Genomic DNA, 19,474 nt, shown 5'->3' with positions numbered 1-19,474 from the left:
CCTTGAACTTCTGAGAAATCTCACTTTAGCATCTGTTTCATATGATTTAGATGTTCGTGGTGGTACAGTGTGAAGCATACATTTTCAGTACCTTCATCGAAAGTGTTCTACTTTGATCAGATTAATTCTTACCATTCACTACATTAGAGTATTCGTGATAGGTGACTTTTCTTACCATATAAATATTCTATCTAATTATACGTATTTCTCGTGTAATAAACATGGCTCAAACTCCGTACTGGCATCCCCATTTAGATTCATGTTGGTTTCCCCATAACACTACATCTGAAACGTGCACTGTCTCTGTAATATGGCAACTGGCGTTTTTCTTCCATATACTTTTCAATTCCTGAGGGTGTACTCCGTTTCTGTTGATCTCGACTTATACGACGCTTTGAGTGTAATCATCTTTTTTGTGTAGTGATTTCAGGCTCATACCGTGAAGTTTTCCAAACGTGTAACGCGACATTCCTTGTACATTTCAGGCAGAGGACGTGCTGGTGACGGTGCAGCAGGGCACTCTACGGGGAACAACGGCGACTGGTGTCTACAACACGTCCTACACGGCCTTTCGTGGTATCCCGTTCGCAGAACCACCCGTTGGGGAACTGCGTTTCCAGGTGAGCACTGCAAAACACTCAAAAGAAAGCCATCTATATGTCATTCAAATTTCCAGCCAATTCTTCTTTAAAATTGGGCTAAATGTTTGAGTGGATACGATATCTGACCTGCTTTCGGAAGGAATGGTGTACAAATCCTCGTACGGTCGTAGTGCATCAGGATACCTGTAAGTTCTCTATATCTAGAGGCGAATATCAGGCTGATCGGTTTCATTACGAATCTTCGTTCTATTCGAGCTTATTTTCATTCTCTTACAAAAAAAATTTCCTGTATAACTTCACGCATCGACTGTTGAACATTGATAAAACGTTTCAATAGGAAAATCTCAAGCAAAGGCGTTAAGACGCAGAGTGGAAAAGGAAGACTGTTGAGAAACGTCCTGTCGACAACGAGATCACTAGGGAAGGAGCACATGCTTGGACACGACAAGCTTGTTTCGTGGAAATTATCCCGAATTCTTCCTTAACCCTAGCACCACTAAGGGGAGCAAAAATTGGCCGCAGTATTTGTTTTATTTGTGTAATGTATCTATTTATTGGAGTGAAGAGGCAAGAATTTAGGTAGTTGTAGAAAAATATGTAGAGCTGTCATGGTTTTATAATTTTTGTGATTTTTTTAAAAATCTGCATATTACATTTAATCTAAGTGTGGGCAGTTTTTGACCCCCCACCCCTTAGACATCGGTGAGACAACTTTTGTCATTAAAATATTTCTCAATATGGCAGAAAGGAATGCGGTTTTTGACTGTTCTACCTCTGTATTGTGTTGCCATTGTTGGTTTGAAATAAATCTTCGTTGTTCGAGCAGTTGTACATCACTCGCAGAAAGAGTTTTTGACTGTTCTACCTCTGTATTGTGTTGCCATTGTTGGTTTGAAATAAATCTTTGTGTTCGAGCAGTTGTACATTACTCGCAGTTCTAATAAAATGTCTCGTCAGTATCAGAGGCTTCTCACAGATGAAGAGGTGTCAGCTTTAATAAATGAAGCAAGTGAAGGTGATGAAAGTGATCCAGACGAAGATGATACAGTTATGACATACGATAGTGACACAGAAATTGAAAACGAGTCAGTTCACGGAGTTCAACAGTATGCAGCTCTTCGTGCATCATTGTTACAGCAAAAAGCGTTAGTGGATATATTACTGCGCCTCCAAGGCAAGTACGCAGGTCAGCACAAAATATAATGAACTTTCGTGAAGGTTTGACTCATGAAGGCTTGACCTCTAGTTTTTCTGCATCGCTCCAAAAGTTTAAAACTCCCCAAATAATGAAGGTTATCGTGGACTACAAGAAGCTCGTAACAAGAACTTAAAACTTACAACCATAGAAGAAATGTACGCCTTCGTTGGTATTTTGATCCTCGTGGGCACAAATAATGACACTAAACTGCCTCTTGAGGACTTATGGGCTAAAGTACTGGGAAAAACCATCTACATAGCTACAATGAGTCGTATTCGATGTGGAGAACTTCTGTCCCTGATTAGATTTGGTGATAAAGAAACAAGAATCGAAAGACGAAAGCAGGATAAGTTTTCCCCGATCGTGAAGATTTCGACAAAATTGACGAAATGTTTATGAAATACTACATAATAATTACAGATCTAATGATCGATAAAATGCTGTCTCTATTCGAGGAAAATGTCTCTTTAAGGTCTATGAAACACAAGCCTGGGAAGTAAGGTATATTGATTAGGATGTTATCAGATGCACACACCCGGTATGATCTAAAAATGAAGTTCGATGTAGGGATGGGTGAACGACTTGCTGAGGAACAGAGTACAAAGACAGTTGTTAGACGCCAAGTGAATCCGCTGCAAAGAAGTGGCAGAAATATAACAACAGATTGTTATTATACATCCATAACCAAGCCGAGGAGATTTACAATGATGACAAGTTGAAGGGAAACAGAAAACACATATCAGAACAGCTAAAGAAGACACAGGTCCCGAGCTACGAGTATATTCTTATTCACAGATCGGAAAACAGGCAACGCAGCAGATACCTTGGTTTCATACCTCTCTAAACTGAAGCCTACTAAGGATCTACTTCTTTCCACACAACAGAATGATAAAAAGGTGGATGAGTAGACAAAGAAAGAAAGACAAACACCCAGCTCTACTAAAATGAAACCAAAGGGGGCATAAACAGAATTGATGAAATGACGCAACATCATTCAGTAAAAGCGAGTGACGACAAGGTGGCAATTACTTCTCTTTTTCACCTTGATAGATATTGCTTGTCTCAATGCTGGAACAATTTTCATGATAAACAACCCAAACTGGAATAAGAAGAAGCATAATCTAAGATGGATGTTGCTGTTGTTGTTGTGGTCTTCAGTCCTGAGACTGGTTTGATGGAGCTCTCCATGCTATTCTATCCTGTGCAAGCTTCTTCATCTCCCAGTACTTACTGCAACCTACATCCTACTGAATCTTCCCTTTCATGCCCCTCGACTCTTATAACTGCCATCTGGTTTCTGTGCAAATTGTAAATAGCCTTTCGCTCCCTGTATTTTACCCCTGCCACCTTCAGAATTTGAAAGAGAGTATTCCAGTCAACATTGCCAACAGCTTTCTCTAAGGCTACAAATACTAGAAACGTAGGTTTATCTTTCCTTAATGTAGCTTCTAAGATAAGACGTAGGGTCTGTATTACCTCACGTATTCCGATATTTCTAGAGAATCCAAACTGATCTTCCCCGAGGTATCTGCTACAATTAGGTCAACAGCTCATTAGGCCAGCTGTGGACGAGAGAGCAAAGAATATCATCGGTTTACAAAAGTCTATCATATCTGCAGTGGAATGTGTTCTACGGTAAACGCTGCCCAGCATTACTGCAACTGTGTAATCTGTTGGATTTTAATCAAGAGGAAGATGTCACATCTATTTGAAGAGTGGAAACTCTAAATAGGAAAAAGGCAAGATGACAACAGTGTCTGTAGTTAGTTGCAAGTGTTCCAAGTATGGGTGTTCCACTGATTCTGCAAAAAAAAAATTATATGCAAAGATTGTGAAATTGAGAGTGAATGTCATTAGGAAGGAAAAACTCAACTGTAATTTCTTTGATTTTCTGGTTTCTTATTTGTGGTTTGCTATTGTACCTTCTTTTATGATTTCTTAATTAAGTCTGATGTATATGAAACTGTTACTTTCATGATAAAAATACAATAATATTTCTCATATTCATTTCTTTATTTATTGTATTTGTATACGTTATAATGTTCCCAATAACTATGGAAAGTGTGCTGCGACCTAGTAAGGAAATTCGTAGTTCAATAAACAATCAAAACAAAAGTAACAAATAAACAAAAAAATGTTAAAAAATGAAAAGAATGTGAGGGAAATTTTTGCCCTCGCCCTTCCGTCCTTAGACATCCACGTGACTGATCCGAGCTTAGCTGTGCTAGGTGTAATCGATTTAAAGATACCAGTAAGGGAAGACTTTGCAAACCATAATATTATTTCTCTGAAAAATTATAGCATATCACAAATATCCTCCGTAGCAGTTACTTTTTAAATATTCCTACTCGATCTCCAACAGTATGGGTTAATTTCAACCATTTCCACAGCAGCAATTAATTAATGCAGTGATTTACTGTGACTCTTTTGCCTCTCGCACATCCTGCCACCAACGAGTTATACAAACGCCACTGCTGTTTCCTTACTCACTCAACTGTCCCTCAACTGCCGCTTTATCCTATTTTACGCGTATGTTACTGTCTCTGGGTGCGGTAAAAATGTACACATTCCATATGTTCCTGTTGTAGTTTCCTGTTCGAGGACTGATTTGATGCAGCCCTTACTCTATACTCTGTAGCTCCCGCAGTCCTGAATTTAGATTTACTTTCAGCTCTTCACATTTCCACAAGCTCCCACCTGAGGATGGGCTGAAGTATTTAGCAAAATAGACAGCCAGAAAAAAATTAGTACACTCCGTTAGAGGTTTACAAGTCTCTCCAGATTTGTCCTTACAACACTGCATATGGATTACGTGAAATGATTACATTAATAGATAAGTAGTGCAAGAGGTTCAGAGGTACCAGGTATCGACCCATGCTGAAACACATTATTAGTAAGTGGTGTAGCCTCCATCGGTAGCTATGCAGGAGATGACTCTGGCATCCAGTTGATGGCACAGGTGGCAAATACTGTCCTGAGATATGTTTCTCCACGCCTACTCCAACTGTTCAGATAGTTATGTACGAGTTGTGGGTTGACGGATCATACGTGTCACTTCTCGTCACATTATATCTCACACGTGATCGATTACAGACAAGACCGGAGATATTGCTAGCCAGGGAAACTGCTGCACGTCTAGAACGTTGAGTGTCACAGGCAGTGTGTGAGCGAGTATTATACTGTTGGAACAACACGTCACCTTCGTGTTGCATGGATGGCAAGAGAACGGGTCTAACAATATGCAGCATGTACCGTGCGCTGGTTAGTCCCTTCAGAAACACTAAGGCAGAACTAATGTTGATATTTTACCGTCACCCAGACCATAAAGCTTGTAACGCGGTCAATGTGTCTTGGAAGAACGCACTACGAAACGGCGTTCACTAGGTCTACGTCGAATGTCCAGGTAGAATCTGCTTTCCTCGCTAAAGACCACGACGCGCGATTCTCACTTCCAAGTGATTCTACACACATCAAAAAACGTTATGCATCACCTCGGTTCCCAGAGTTCCGGAACGTATACAGATAACTGGAATAGAGGTCAAAATAAACATCATTCCCCCCTTTTTATTGCCCATGATTTACATTCCATGTTGTATCACCATACAGCAAGACCTTCAGAGGTGGTGGACAGAATTCTGTATACACTGGTACTTCTAATACCCATTAGCACGTCCCCTTGAGGTTATGCATGCCTATATTCGTCGTGGTGTACTATTCACAAGTTCATCAAGCCACTGTTGGTCAAGATTGCCCCACTCCTCAGCGGCGATTCGGCGTGGATCCCTCAGAATGGTTGGTGAGTCATGTCGTCCATAAACAGACCTTTTAGACCTGTCCCAAGCATGCTCAGTTGGATTCATGTCTGGAGAACATCCTGCCACTCTAGTCGAGCGATGACGTTTTCCTGCAGGAAGTCATTCAGAAGATGTGCACGATGGGGGCGCGAATTATCGTCCATGAAGACGAATGCCTTGCCTATATTCTGCCGATATGGTTGCACTATCGGTCGGAGGATGGCATTCACATTTTGTACAACCATTACGGCGCCTTCTAAAACCACCTGCGGCGTACGTCGGCCCCACATAATGCTACCCCAAAACAGCAGGGAACCTCCACCTTGCTGCACTCGCTGGAAAGTGTGTCTAAGGCGTTCAGCCTGACCATGTTAGCCATCAAACGCGTCTTCAACGATTGTCTGACTGAAAGCATATGCGACACTCATCGTTGAAGAGAACGTAATGCCAGTCCTGAGCGGTCCATTCGGCATGTTGTTGGGCCCATCTGTACCGCGCTGAATGGTGTCGTCTTTGCAAAATTGGACCTCGCCATGGACGTCTCGAGTGAAGCTGCGCATCATGCAGCCTATTGCGCACAGTTTGAGACGTAACACGACTTTCTGTGGCTCGATGAAAAGCATTATTCAACATGGTGGCGTTGCTGTCAGGGTTCCTGCGAGCCATAATCCGTAGGTAGCGGTCATCCACTGCAGTAGCAGCCCTTGCGTGGCCTGAGGAAGCATGTCATCGACAGTTCCTGTCTCTCTGTATCTCCTCCATGTCCGAACAACATCGCTTTGGTTCACTCCGAGACGCCTGGACACTTCCCTTATTGAAAGCCCTTCCTGGCGCAAGGTAACAATGCGGACGTGATCGAACTGCGATATTGACCGTCTAACCATGGCTGAACTACAGAGAACACGAGCCGTGTACCTGCTTCCTGGTGGAATGACTGGAGCTGATGGCTGTCGGAGCCCCGCCGTCTAATAGGGGCTGCTCATACATGGTTGTTTATATCTTTGGGCGGGTTTAGTGACATCTCTGAACAGTCAAAAGGAATGTGTCTGCGATATAAAATCCACAGTCAATGTCTATCTTGAGGAATTCTGGGAACCGGGATAATGCAAAACTTTTTCTGATGTGTATAAAACGGTACCAGTCCGTCATGCATGTTGATGGTGTGGCATGAGTGGCAGACGGGTTAGTAACACGTTTCTGCAAGGCTCCCGGGTTACTTGGTGCTTACAATTTCTTCACAAGTTGTGTATTTGCAAACCTTTACACGTGAATCTTTGATAACATTACACAAATATTAATTACTATTCTTCTGCTCATTTTGCTTTTTCTTGACCTGAAAGCTCACTGTTGCTTGCGGTAGACAATTCCTGCATTTTGACAAACTGTAGTTAATGAAATAAACAGCAGCAGCTTTATTGCAGGAATGAAGATCTTTCTAAAGTGGGGTATGAAATGATGCGGCCACACAGTTCAAAAAGACGGCGGCAATGAAGCCAATTGCAAACAGAAATGAGCAAATACGTAACTGGAGCAACTCTAGAGTTTGATCTCATTTTCACCGGTTTGGAATAAAGCCCGTTCAATAGTGATCGATTCAATTCTCGGCAGGCGCCGCGGCCGGCCCGCTGCTGGTCCGGGGTTCGTGACGCGACGCGCTACGGCAGCGACTGCGTGCAGCAGAACGGGGCCGGCTCGGAGGACTGCCTCTACCTGAACGTGTACGTGCCGGGGGTGCCGCAGGAGGGCGCCCAGCTGCCCGTCTTCTTCTGGGTCTTTGGCGGCGGGTTCATCTTCGGCGGCGGCTCGGACCAGCAGTACGGGCCAGACTTCCTCGTCTCCTACGGCGTCATACTGGTCACCGTCAATTACCGCCTGGGAGCGCTCGGTACGATTCTGTCTTCTACTTGCGCTCAGCAGCATTACTGTCTTACTTCCCCTTTATTCAGATAACGCCCCATTCTTTCCCATAAAGAGAGGCAAGTCACTGTAAAGGTGTTAGTTACACACAATCAAATACTAGAATATCTATCCTTACATATGTCCAAAAAATACATTGTCCTCTGACATTAATGTGACCATCTGACAACAACCTGAATAACCAAATTTTGCGGCGTTGAATGTTTCGAGGTGTGCAGGAAGAGAGTCAGTGAGGTTCTGTTATTTATCGACAGGGACGCGGAGTCATGCCTAGTGCAGGGCCGCGACCAGCTGCGATGGGATTATTTGTTGAGTAGCCATGGCCTAAGCAGTTCAAAGGAGATGGTCCCCCAGATCCTCGGTTGGGTTTTAATCTAGGGAGTGCAGTAATCTCATTCTCTAAGAATCACGCACGTAACATGCGAATTGTGTGACATGTTTAATTGTCCTGCTGGTACATTCCGTCGTACCAATGAGAAACGAACAGCATGAAGTGGTGATCACCATCGCCAATGTGATAGATACATAATTTTGTTGATCCATTGGGCCTTCCAAAATAACAGGATCATCCAGGGATGCCATGGAAACATTCCCCAGACCTCTAACTGTTGCAGGGTGTTTGCCTGCAGACGTTTCACGCCGTAAATGCCAAGTGTCCGATGGATCATAAAAAGACATTCTTCTGAAAATGCCACCTGTCGCCATTCAGTGGTCGTCCTCTTCCGGTACTAGGGTGCAAATTCTAGTCTTTGTCGCCAATGAACAACAGTCAGCATGGGTGCATGAAGGCGCCTGCTGCAGGGGCTCATACGCAGCTACGTTCACTGAATGGTCGTTGAGGAGATACTGTTGGTAGCAGTTTGGTTCATCTGGGCAGTCAGTTTGCTAAGGAGTTCTATGTCTATTCACCAGCACACATCTCCGCAACTGTCCTTCATTCCTGTCATGTGTGACAGGTGGTGTGCCACAGTCGCTTAGGCGCCGGTCTTTGATAGAGCCATTTTGCCATGCACGATATACTTTAACCATGGCGGCACGCGAAGAGTTTGCAAACTTCGCCGTTTTGGAAGTGCTAAAACGTTGGCCTGAATGCCTTGTAGCACACCACTTAGATTTATCCTATTCCGCGTTACGATAACGACTGGACACTCTCTTTATCCTGACACACTATGTACCCTCCATTTTTTTGATACCACACACCTTGTGTGAGTGGTTATTGCACGTTGACGTCCAGCATACGTGGTGGTAACATTTTTGTGACTGGACTGTGTAAATAAAAAGTACTACAATACCGACCAAGGCTTTCGGGAGTTTTACCTTGGTTGTAAGGCATATGTTGGAACTAGAAATCCTAAACGTGCCCAAGTGGAGTTTCTCCATCCCATTACTATCCTTTTCTAGTATGTGGCTTAAACGAACGAGGTACTATTTAGGGTACATACTCAGAACCTTATAACACGTAGTGAATCAGAAATTGAGAATATTATATACTTCTATATAGGAAGATACAACCAAATAGTCGCCTACCACTGCCGAGATATACTCAATAGTGACACGAGAGTAATGGTCACTGGGACATCAAAAGTAGCGAATACATAGAAATAATGGCGTTGATAAAATAGATAAACTGGAGCCTATGTTCCAATTGAAGGAAAACACAACACATAGGATATAGCACTCAATATATTAATATATCACTGCGATATTGAACGTCGGAGAGAAATGTGCGTTTCGTTAAATAACAGCACAATGTCAGAAGTCATAAAAATTCGAAGCGAAGAAATTAGGGTAAGACAACAATAACAGTGGGTTGTCCGACCTGATGGGTAACTGGTGTGAACTCCAGACAAAACAGAAGAATCAGCAAACGAATGAAAAAAAAACTGATGCTGACAACCCAGTCTGCTAGGAGAATCTTGAGGAGAAACAGTCTGGGTTGTGAATTCCATTACAAACTAAAAAACTCGAAAATAAAGAAATAAGGACCACGAAGGAATTACCCAAATGGGACGGATATTGGTAGATGTACATCCAAAGACAAACAAAAGTTTTAAATTTCAGTAAAATTTGAATATTTTCAAATTGAGCAAGTCAGTAATGCGTTGGTTAACCTCTGGCCCTTATTCAAGCAGTTATTCGGTGTGACATACATTGGAAGGTTTGGCAAGGTTGAAGATAAACAGTAGAAGGTCACTCTGGGTGCGGGAGGGGATTATCTTTCTGAGGTGTAAGCCCAGGATGGCTTGCGATGAAGGGCAACAAAACTGGACGCAGATTATCGTCGACGTACCACTGTACTGTAAGGGCGTAGCGGACGACAACCAAAGGGGGCCCTGCTATGAAAATAAGTGGCACGCCAGACCAGCAAACCCTGATGGTCAGGTTGGTGGGAGACTATCAGCCTGGAATCTCATTGACTGGAATAGAATTGTCTTCAGTGCTGAGTCATGCTTCGAAATGAGCCCTGATGATCAGCGAAGATGTGTTTGGAGACTCCATGGACAGCGGTAGGATACAACCTTACTGTTGCCGTCATATTTCCCGACGGCGAGCAGTGACGGTCTGAGGTGCCATTAGTTTTCGTAGCATTGTCCTTTTGGCTGTCATTCGAGGCACCTTCACAGCACAGCGGGACGTCGACGACGTTGTACGCCGCATCCCTACAGCTTGTCTCCGCGCTTGCCAAACCCTGCCTTCACCAGCAAGATCGCGGGATCAATCTCCAATTGAGGACGTTTCGAGAATTACGAGCAGAGCCCTTCAATCAGTTCGGGATTTTCACGATCTAACGCACCAACTGGGGATAATCCGGCACAATATCCCTGAAGAGGACATGCAACAACTCTACTAATCAGTGCCCAGCAGAATAATTGATTGCGTGAGGGCCAGAGGTAAACCTATGTGTTATTGACTTGCTCAGTTGGTGAAGCTCTTTCTCTTAAATAAGTCATCAGTTTTTTTCTGAAATTTGTAGTGCTTTGTTTGCCTCTACATATCAATCACATCTACAGATTTAAGTCGCATTCGGATAATTCCTTCGTGGTGTGTAGTTTTTATTTTCATCTTATAATGTACAACAGGAGCCAGATTCCAGCTTACTACGAAGTACATCTGGTTGGAGACCAAACTGAAAGAACACGCAAAGGTTTCTGTTCGACCCACGAGATTAACAACAAGTCAGTAGCCGAATGCTCCGGTGGTAAATTGGAGAGCTCAGCTCAGCTGTACACCCGAAAACGTTCCGTGTCTGTGTATCAGTGTTTTCCTGGTTATTAATGCCCGCCATCTGCAGAAAATTATTGCTTTGACAATTAATATGAACGCAGTTGCCGATTGTAATAACAATTCATACATTTTGGCCGGTGTCGTTCTATACACATTGTCTCGGTTGGAGAAACAACAGGAATCTTTCAACTATTTTGAATTATCTGTCGTAATATATTTGTTATTACGTTATCGGTTTCGAATCATTAGACAACTAATATTAAGTCAGCCTGAACAAACGTTATTATCTTGTTAAGATAATAATCACTTATTATTCCGTCTCAGTTGCACATTTTTAATTATATTGCATATTTCGATCACTCTGGATCATCTTCAGATCTAAGTAGTTGCATCAGCGATCCATCTTATCTCCTTAGAAACGCTACGGACATGTGATTCTGAGTAGACAAGACCGGTTGCTGGCGCAGTACTCAGATCTGAAGATGAGCGTTTGGCGGGGCAGGTCCTGCTGCCTTGGTGCAGGTCTTATTACATTCGACGCCACATTGGGCGACCTGCGCGCCGGATGCAGATGAAATGATGATGAAGACAACACAACACCCAGTCTCTGAGCGGAGAAAATGCCCAACCCAGCCGGGAATCGAACCCGGGGCCTTAGGACGGCAATCCGTCACGTTGACCACTCAGCTATCGGGGTGGACAGATCTGAAGATGATCCAGAGTGAACAAAACATGTAATTTAACTGTGAACGTATACTGCGACACATATCAGAGTGTTCAGAGAACTATCAAATGTGTTTCTGAGTAGACAAGACAGACTGCTGACACAGCTACTTAGATTTGAAGTTGATGCAAAGTGATCGAAACATACTAATTAAAAATATGTTACTGAGAGACAGTACAAGAAATGAGAATTATCTGAATTATCTAAACAGTGGCTGAATCAAGACGATTATGTCGAATATAGTGTTATTATCTTGATGTGCAGTAAATAAAACACTGATCTGGCTTTGGAAAACGGATCATGCGGATTTACCCATCAATAGTCGACCAAAAAACACATAACTAATTCTGGAAAAGCGTGTGTCGTGGCACATAGATATTAAGTATAACGTTTTGCTTATTTCATAACCAAATTTTCTATGATGAAATGATTCGTGCCTTTCTCCGAAATTCAAATAATTTCCAAGAGCCACAAAGAGTAGGAACTAACGTAACACAGCTCCACTCATCCATGTTCTTAACGTGTAGCTCGTAACGCATAACTATCACGTCACGGCATGAACTACGTAATGAATACTCAGTCCCAAATTTAAAAAGAAATAATAGTCCATATAAAATGGAAACAAGTGCCACTTACAGCAGTCTAGCTTGCTATCGCCGATTTGTAAACCAGAACAAACTCAGATATAAATAGCAAGCCGCATAGGTGTCATTAATAAGGAAGGTACTATCCGAGCTACATTACAGTACCTTCATTGGATAGGTAAAGGTACCACTAAGATGCTGAAGATCTCTATAGTGATACTGTTGCATTATTTAATTTTCCAGGCATTCATGTGCCATGTGACTAAAACTTGCCTGCAAATGATAAAAGAGGCAAACGGAAAAAAGAAAATCAACACATATTATAAAAAAGTATGTATGTGTATACTTTGTACGTGTGTAGTATGTACGTCTAAGTATGCAAGTATGTACGTGTATACGTTGCACAATTCCTCCTAAACCACTCAACCGATTTCAATCAAACATGGTACACATACCCCTTACAGTCAGGCAGAAATTGCTTTGGGGGCTAGAAACACCTACCTACTGTAATTAATATGACGTCACAAACAATGAGATGAGAGAAAAACTGCGCGTCATGCTTGACGTATAATGTATTATTTCTGTGCTACAAACTGTATTCGTGATAAATTTCGCGAACAGTATCGACATCTGCCACTAAATCCACCAATGAAAATATACCATGGTACAAGACGTAGTTCATGAGACGTGACATCGTAAACACTGAGGTGCGTGAGAAACTGCCTCATCATGCTTGACGCTAAAATTTATTAATTCCTTGTTAATAACTCTATTCGCGACATATTTCACTGACAATACCCACATGTGCCGCTAAACGTACGTACAGGAACACGTCATTGTGCGACAAGTAGTTCAAGAGATACTGCATCATAAACACTGAGATACGTGAAAAAATTCCGCACCATGCATGGGGTTTCAATACATTTCTTCTACACTACTAAGACTCTCCTACGGTCGATTCCCTGAAATCTGGGAGCGCTTTTGAAATGTTTCAACTACGAAACGAAAACGGCAGTAAGCGACAACGATAAGCCGTCTATGGAACTATGAAGAGGCGTTGCCATTGAGACACCTACAGAGTTGGAGACACGCAAAGCAACTGCGCCGTGCGTACAACAACTGTACGGTATAATGTTACTTAATCTGCATATTGTATTTTTACATTTGTACAATATGCACATTTCTTTGCACGACAGTTTCATAATTTCAAAGGTGTATTCACTGATGCTCTGAAATGTTGTTTTCGCTAATTCACAAGAAACAAATTTAATAATTTTTTTCGTTTCTTACAGAAAATTGACAAAATGAATACCCAGACAAGATTGCCTCTTCCTCTTCTTTGCTCTGTCGCCTACAGGTCTGCAGCGCTCTCTCCACTTGCTGGGACGAGTACCCATTCTTCAGAAACACAGTCTGCGGGTGCTCCAGTTCCGTTTGCAAACTATCAGTGTCAGGGATGACGTGGGCTCGCTGAATCAATGTCTTTAAAACACCCATCGTTTGTGCCGGATAGTGGCAACTAGCGGCTTGCATGTTAGTAGGCTTTCTATATACTGAATGACCAAGTGTGCTGTCGCTCTTACGTCGCACCAAGACGTCTAAAAATCGCAGGCAACCCTCCTTCTACAACTCCATTGTAAATTTTATGTTTTCGTGTATGGACTTCAGATGTTGTAGGAACTCTCGATCCAAACCATGAGGCCAAACTACAAAAGTGTCGTCAGCATATGGACGAAATACTGGTGGTTTAATGATGGCCGATGCGAGTGCTCGCTCCTCAGAGTGTTACATAAAAGGATTGGTCACCAGGGGAGATAAAGGGCTCCCCATGGCGACACCTTCTGATTGCTCATAAAATTCTGTGTTAAGTAAGAAATACGTAGGGGAGACGGTGTGCTCAAGCATCTTTGTAATGTCAGCTTTAAATCTATTGCCAATGAGATGTAGTGAGCCCGCAAGAGGCACATTTGTAAAAAGTGAAACCACGTCAAAACTGATTCTGTGAACCGCTGGAAGACAATCGAATTGATATTGATGCGGCGAGTTTTCATCACGGAGAGCTCGCTGCGCAGCAGAATCGAACGTGCTCAAGTAGCGCACTCGCAACGCAAAGTGAATCCACCACGCATGTGCTGGCGGGGCCTTAAATATCAGAGCGCAGTGCGTTTTTGCCAATATCACCAAAAGTTGGCCAGAAGACTCTGCGTCCAAATATTATGGCAGGAAGATACAAACATCCGGCAGTACGCGCGAAATTTTGTGGGACAATACCTACACCGTGAAAGCTTTACATCTCACAACAGAATATAAATTGTTCAAAAATTAACATAAGGCCTTAACTACTAGAACTGTTACAAAATATTTCATGTCAACAAATTAAAGTCCCAACTGATGGTAATCATCTGTAATGTAATGTTATACACTTATTTTGATTACTTTCCTCCGCTAGTCACTTGTGTAGGAATTACATTTGCAATAGTTTAGTTTCCGATTTGAACTACAAGTTACTAATAAAATTTATGATTTGAGACATTTATGGTATACTTTAAATAATTAAAAGTAGCACGATTGCACTTTGGACTTCGCGCTACGTGGCCGTACGTTCTCCTCTCACAGATACGACAGCTTATTCGCCGATTCGTGTGCTAAGAAGGGATGTATAAAGCAGTGTTATAAGCTGTTCTTCGTGTGGTAAAATTTGTAATTTTAACATCATTTTAAATACTTGTAGTGTGCTTCGGCAGCTAAATATTTTACAATTCATTTCTTTCCTTGCGTTCTTCCTGTGTGAAAGATTTCACCGTAGGTTTCAACATTTTTTTTTTCTTTTTTTTTGGGGTCTTCAGTCTACTGACTGGTTTGATGCGGCCCGCCATGAATTCCTTTCCTGTGCTAATCTCTTCATCTCAGAGTAGCACTTGCAACCTAGGTCCTCAATTACTTGCTTGACGTATTCCAATCTCTGTCTTCCTCTACAGTTTTTGCCCTCTACAGCTCCCTCTAGTACCATGGAAATCATTCCCTCATATCTTAGCACATGTCCTATCATCCTGTCCCTTGCCCTTATCAGTGTAGCCGGCCGCGGTGGTCTCGCGGTTCTAGGCGCGCAGTCCGGAACCGTGGGACTGCTACGGTCGCAGGTTCGAATCCTGCCTCGGGCATGGATGTGTGTGATGTCCTTAGGTTAGTTAGGTTTAAGTAGTTCTAAGTTCTAGGGGACTAATGACCACAGCAGTTGAGTCCCATAGTGCTCAGAGCCATTTGAACCATTTTTGAACCTTATCAGTGTTTTCCACATATTCCTTTCCTCTCCGATACTGCGTGGAACCTCCTCATTCCTTACCTTATCAGTCCACCTAATTTTCAACATTCTTCTATAGCACCACATCTCAAATGCTTCGATTCTCTTCTGTTCCGGTCTTCCCACATTCCATACAATGCTGTACTCCAGACGTACATCCTCAGAAATTTCTTCCTCAAATTAAGGCCGGTATTTGATATTAGTAGACTTCTCTTGGCCCGAAATGCCTTTTTCGCCATAGCGTGTCTGCTTTTGATGTCCTCCTTGCTCCGTCCGTCATTAGTTATTTTACTGCCTAGGTAGCAGAATTCCTTAACTTCATTGACTTCGTGACCATCAATCCTGATGTTAAGTTTTTCGCTGTTCTCATTGCTACTACTTCTCATTACCTTCGTCTTTCTCCGATTTACTCTCAACCCATGCTTTGTACTCATTAGACTGTTCATTCCGTTCAGCAGATCATTTAATTCTTCTTCACTTTCACTCAGGATAGCAATGTCATCAGAGAATCATATCACTGATATCCTTTCACCTTGTATTTTAATTCCACTTCTGAACCTTTCTTTTATTTCCATCATTGCTTCCTCGATGTACAGATTGAAGAGTAGGGGCGAAAGGCTACAGCCTTGTCTTACTCCCTTCTTAATACTAGCACTTCGTTCTTGATCGCCCACTCTTATTATTCCCTCTTGTTTGTTGTACATATTGTATATGATCTGCCTCTCCCTATAGCTTACCCCTACTTTTTTCAGAATCTTGAACAGCTTGCACCATTTTATATTGTCGAACGCTTTTCCAGGTCGACAAATCCTATGAACGTGTCTTGATTTTTCTTTAGCCTTGCTTCCATTATTAGCAGTAACGTCAGAATTGCCTCTCTCGTGCCTTTAGTTTTCCTAAAGCCTTCTCAATTTTCTTTTCCATTCTTCTGTATATTATTCTTGCAAGCAGCTTCGATGCATGAGCTGTTAAGCTGATTGTGCGATAATTCTCGCATTTGTCAGCTCTTGCCGTCTTCGGAATTGTGTGGATGATGCTTTTCCGAAAGTCAGATGGTATGTCGCCAGACTCATATATTCACACACCAACGTGAATAGTCGTTTTGTTGCCAGTTCCCCTAATGATTTTAGAAATTCTGATGGAATGTTATCTATCCCTTCTGCCTTATTTGACCCTAAGTCGTCCAAAGCTCTTTTAAATTGCGATTCTAATACTGGATCCCCTATCTCTTCTAAATCGACTCCTGTTTCTTCTACTATGACATCAGACAAATCTTCACACTCATAGAGGCTTTAAATGTATTCTTTCCACCTATCTGCTCTCTCCTCTGCATTTGACAGTGGAATTCCCGTTGCACTCTTAATGTTACCACCGTTGCTTTTAATGACACCAAAGGTTATTTTGACTTTCCTGTATGCTGAGTCTGTCCTTCCGCCAATCATATCTTTTTCGATGTCTTCACATTTTTCCTGCAACCATTTCGTCTTAGCTTCCCTGCACTTCTTATTTATTTCATTCCTCAGCGACTTGTATTTCTGTGTTACTGATTTTCCCGGAACGTGTTTGTACTTCCTCCTTTCATCAATCAACGGAAGTATTTCTTCTGTTACCCACGGTTTCTTCGCAGCAACCTCCTCTGTAATGGCCCTTTTTAGAGACGTCCATTCCTCTTCAACTGTGTTGCCTACTACGCTATTCCTTATTGCTGTATCTATAGCGTTAGAGAACTTCAAACTACTCTCATCATTCCGTAGAAGTTCCGTATCCCACTTCTCAGCGTATTGATTCTTCCTGACTAATGTCTTGAACTTCAGCCTACTCTTCATCACTACTATATTGTGATCTGAGTCTATATCTGCTCCTGGGTACGCCTTACAATCCAGTATCTGATTTCGGAATCTCTGTCTGACCACAATGTAATCTAATTGAAATCTTCCCGTATCTCCCGGCCTTTTCCAAGTATACCTCCTCCTATTGTGATTCTTGAACAGGGTATTCGCTATTACTAGCTGAAACTTGTTACAGAACTCAATTAGCCTCTCTCCTCTTTCATTCCTTGTCCCAAGTCCATATTCTCCTGTAACCTTTTCTTCTACTCCTTCCCCTACAACTGCATTCCATGACTATTAGATTTTCGTCCCACTTTACATACTGCATTACCCTTTCAATATCCGCATACACTTTCTCTATCTGTTCATCTTCAGCTTGCGAAGTCAGTATGTATACCTGAACTATCGTTGTCGGTGTTGGTCTGCTGTCGATTCTGATTAGAACAACCCGGTCACTGAACTGTTCACAGTAACACACCCTCTGCCCTGCCTTCCTATTCATAACGAATGCTATACCTGTTATACCATTTTCTGCTGCTGTTGATATTACCCAATACTCATCTGACCAGAAATCCTTGTCTTCCTTCCACTTCACTTCACTGACCCCTACTATATCTAGATTGAGCCTTTGCATTTCCCTTTTCAGATTTTCTAGTTTCCCTACCACGTTCAAGCTTCTGACATTCCACGTCCCGACTCGTAGAACATTATCCTTTCGTTGATTATTCAATCTTTTTCTCGTGGTAACCTCCCTCTTGGCAGTCCCCTCTTGGAGATCCGAATGGGGGCTATTCCGGAATCTTTTGCCAATGGAGAGACCATCATGACACTTCTTCAACTACAGGCCACATGTCCTGTGGATACACGGTACGTGTCTTTAATGCAGTGGTTTCCATTGCCTCCTGCATCCTCATGTCGTTGATCATTGCTGATTCTTCCGCCTTTAGGGGCAATTTCCCGCCCCTAGGAGAAGAGAGTGCCCTGAACCTCTATCCGCTCCTCCGCCCTCTTTGACAAGGCCGTTGGAAGAATGAGGCTGACTTCTTATGCCGGAAGTCTTCGGCCGCCAATGCTGATTATTTATCAAAATGTAGGCAGTGGCAGGGATCGAACCCGGGACCGAAGACGTTTTGATTATGAATCAAAGACGGTACCCCTTTTTTTTAATCTCATTTTGTTCGCTTTTGTTCGTTGCATCTGCTCGGGGGGGATGTCGTAAGACATCCATTTATGTTGGTTTTTGATCGATTGACTCAGTTTTTTTTATTACAGAGGGCACGTAACCCTCTGACCGAACACGCTGAGCTACCGTGCCGGCTACCCCTAGACCACGGAGTCATACCATACCATACGGATGCCCAGATACTTTTGACCAGATAGGGTACTCAAAAACCCTTGCAGTTACAGTGCTAGTTGTGTCGACGTGTGTCGAGTGGCAGTAACTATGAGAGTAGTACCCTTGCAACAGTTTACCGCTATGCCATAAATGTGCAGGGAATGGCACAGGAGGACTGGTGTGCCCGCAGGCTTCCTGAGCACGCGGGACGCGGCGGCCCCCGGCAACGCGGCGCTGAAGGACCAGCAGCTGGCGCTTCGCTGGGTGCGGCGCAACATTGCCCGCTTCGGCGGCGACCCCCGGCGGGTGACGCTGGCCGGCCAGAGCTCTGGCGGCGGCTCCGTCTCGCTGCACCTCGTCGCGCCCCTCTCTGCAGGTAGTGCACGGCTGCCGTGTCAACTCCGTCTCAGTCTGACTGTTCAGAAAACATTCGTGTGATTCCGCAAAGCTGCCAGGTGGTTGTAACTGAACTGCAGCTACTCACTGAAGTCCGGCAGCATGGGCCGTAATTATCGTACGGCAGCGAAGCCTGGTAGGCATTCTACTGCACAACCGATTTATGCTGGAAAAAATTACTTACAGTTTTGGTCAACAGGTGCAAATCTGATGCTGCGAACGGGACTTAGGCACAAAACGTCAAAGAAGTGAGTCACGTTTGTTGATTTCATTATCAACCGCCTCTTATTCGATTGGTTCAATATGGGCCGTGGAGACGTCGACGAGATACTGCACAGCGCCACATCTGCACCTACGGCCAAAGTTGCAACAATTTTTTTCAGCGTAAATGAGTTACGTATTAATGTAAATCTAATAAGTTTCGCTGCCATACAATATTTACAGCCCACACTGGACCTACGTGAAGCAGGTGCGCTTTAATTATAACCACCAGGAGTGCAAGGATACATTTTAACTTTCTAGTATATACTAAGATTTTATTTGCACACCAATTCCAAGTTGTCAATTC

At 43.0% G+C, this 19,474-nt stretch overlaps 1 protein-coding gene across 1 annotated transcript in view; it reads left to right on the top strand.

Annotated features, from left to right (window-relative positions):
• The window catches only part of LOC126356216 (juvenile hormone esterase-like), a 119,375-nt gene that overhangs the window by 19,121 nt on the left and 80,780 nt on the right, over nucleotides 1–19,474 (top strand). The window contains exons 3-5 of the mRNA XM_050007028.1: nucleotides 486–620; nucleotides 7,203–7,479; nucleotides 18,701–18,886. Of these exons, the coding sequence (XP_049862985.1) occupies nucleotides 486–620; nucleotides 7,203–7,479; nucleotides 18,701–18,886 (598 nt within the window). The remainder of the gene's footprint in view (nucleotides 1–485; nucleotides 621–7,202; nucleotides 7,480–18,700; nucleotides 18,887–19,474) is intronic.

This window comes from Schistocerca gregaria, chromosome 3, assembly GCF_023897955.1.
Source record: "Schistocerca gregaria isolate iqSchGreg1 chromosome 3, iqSchGreg1.2, whole genome shotgun sequence".
In the NCBI taxonomy this organism is placed as follows: domain Eukaryota; kingdom Metazoa; phylum Arthropoda; class Insecta; order Orthoptera; family Acrididae; genus Schistocerca; species Schistocerca gregaria.
This window is presented reverse-complemented; position numbering and strand designations above follow the sequence as displayed.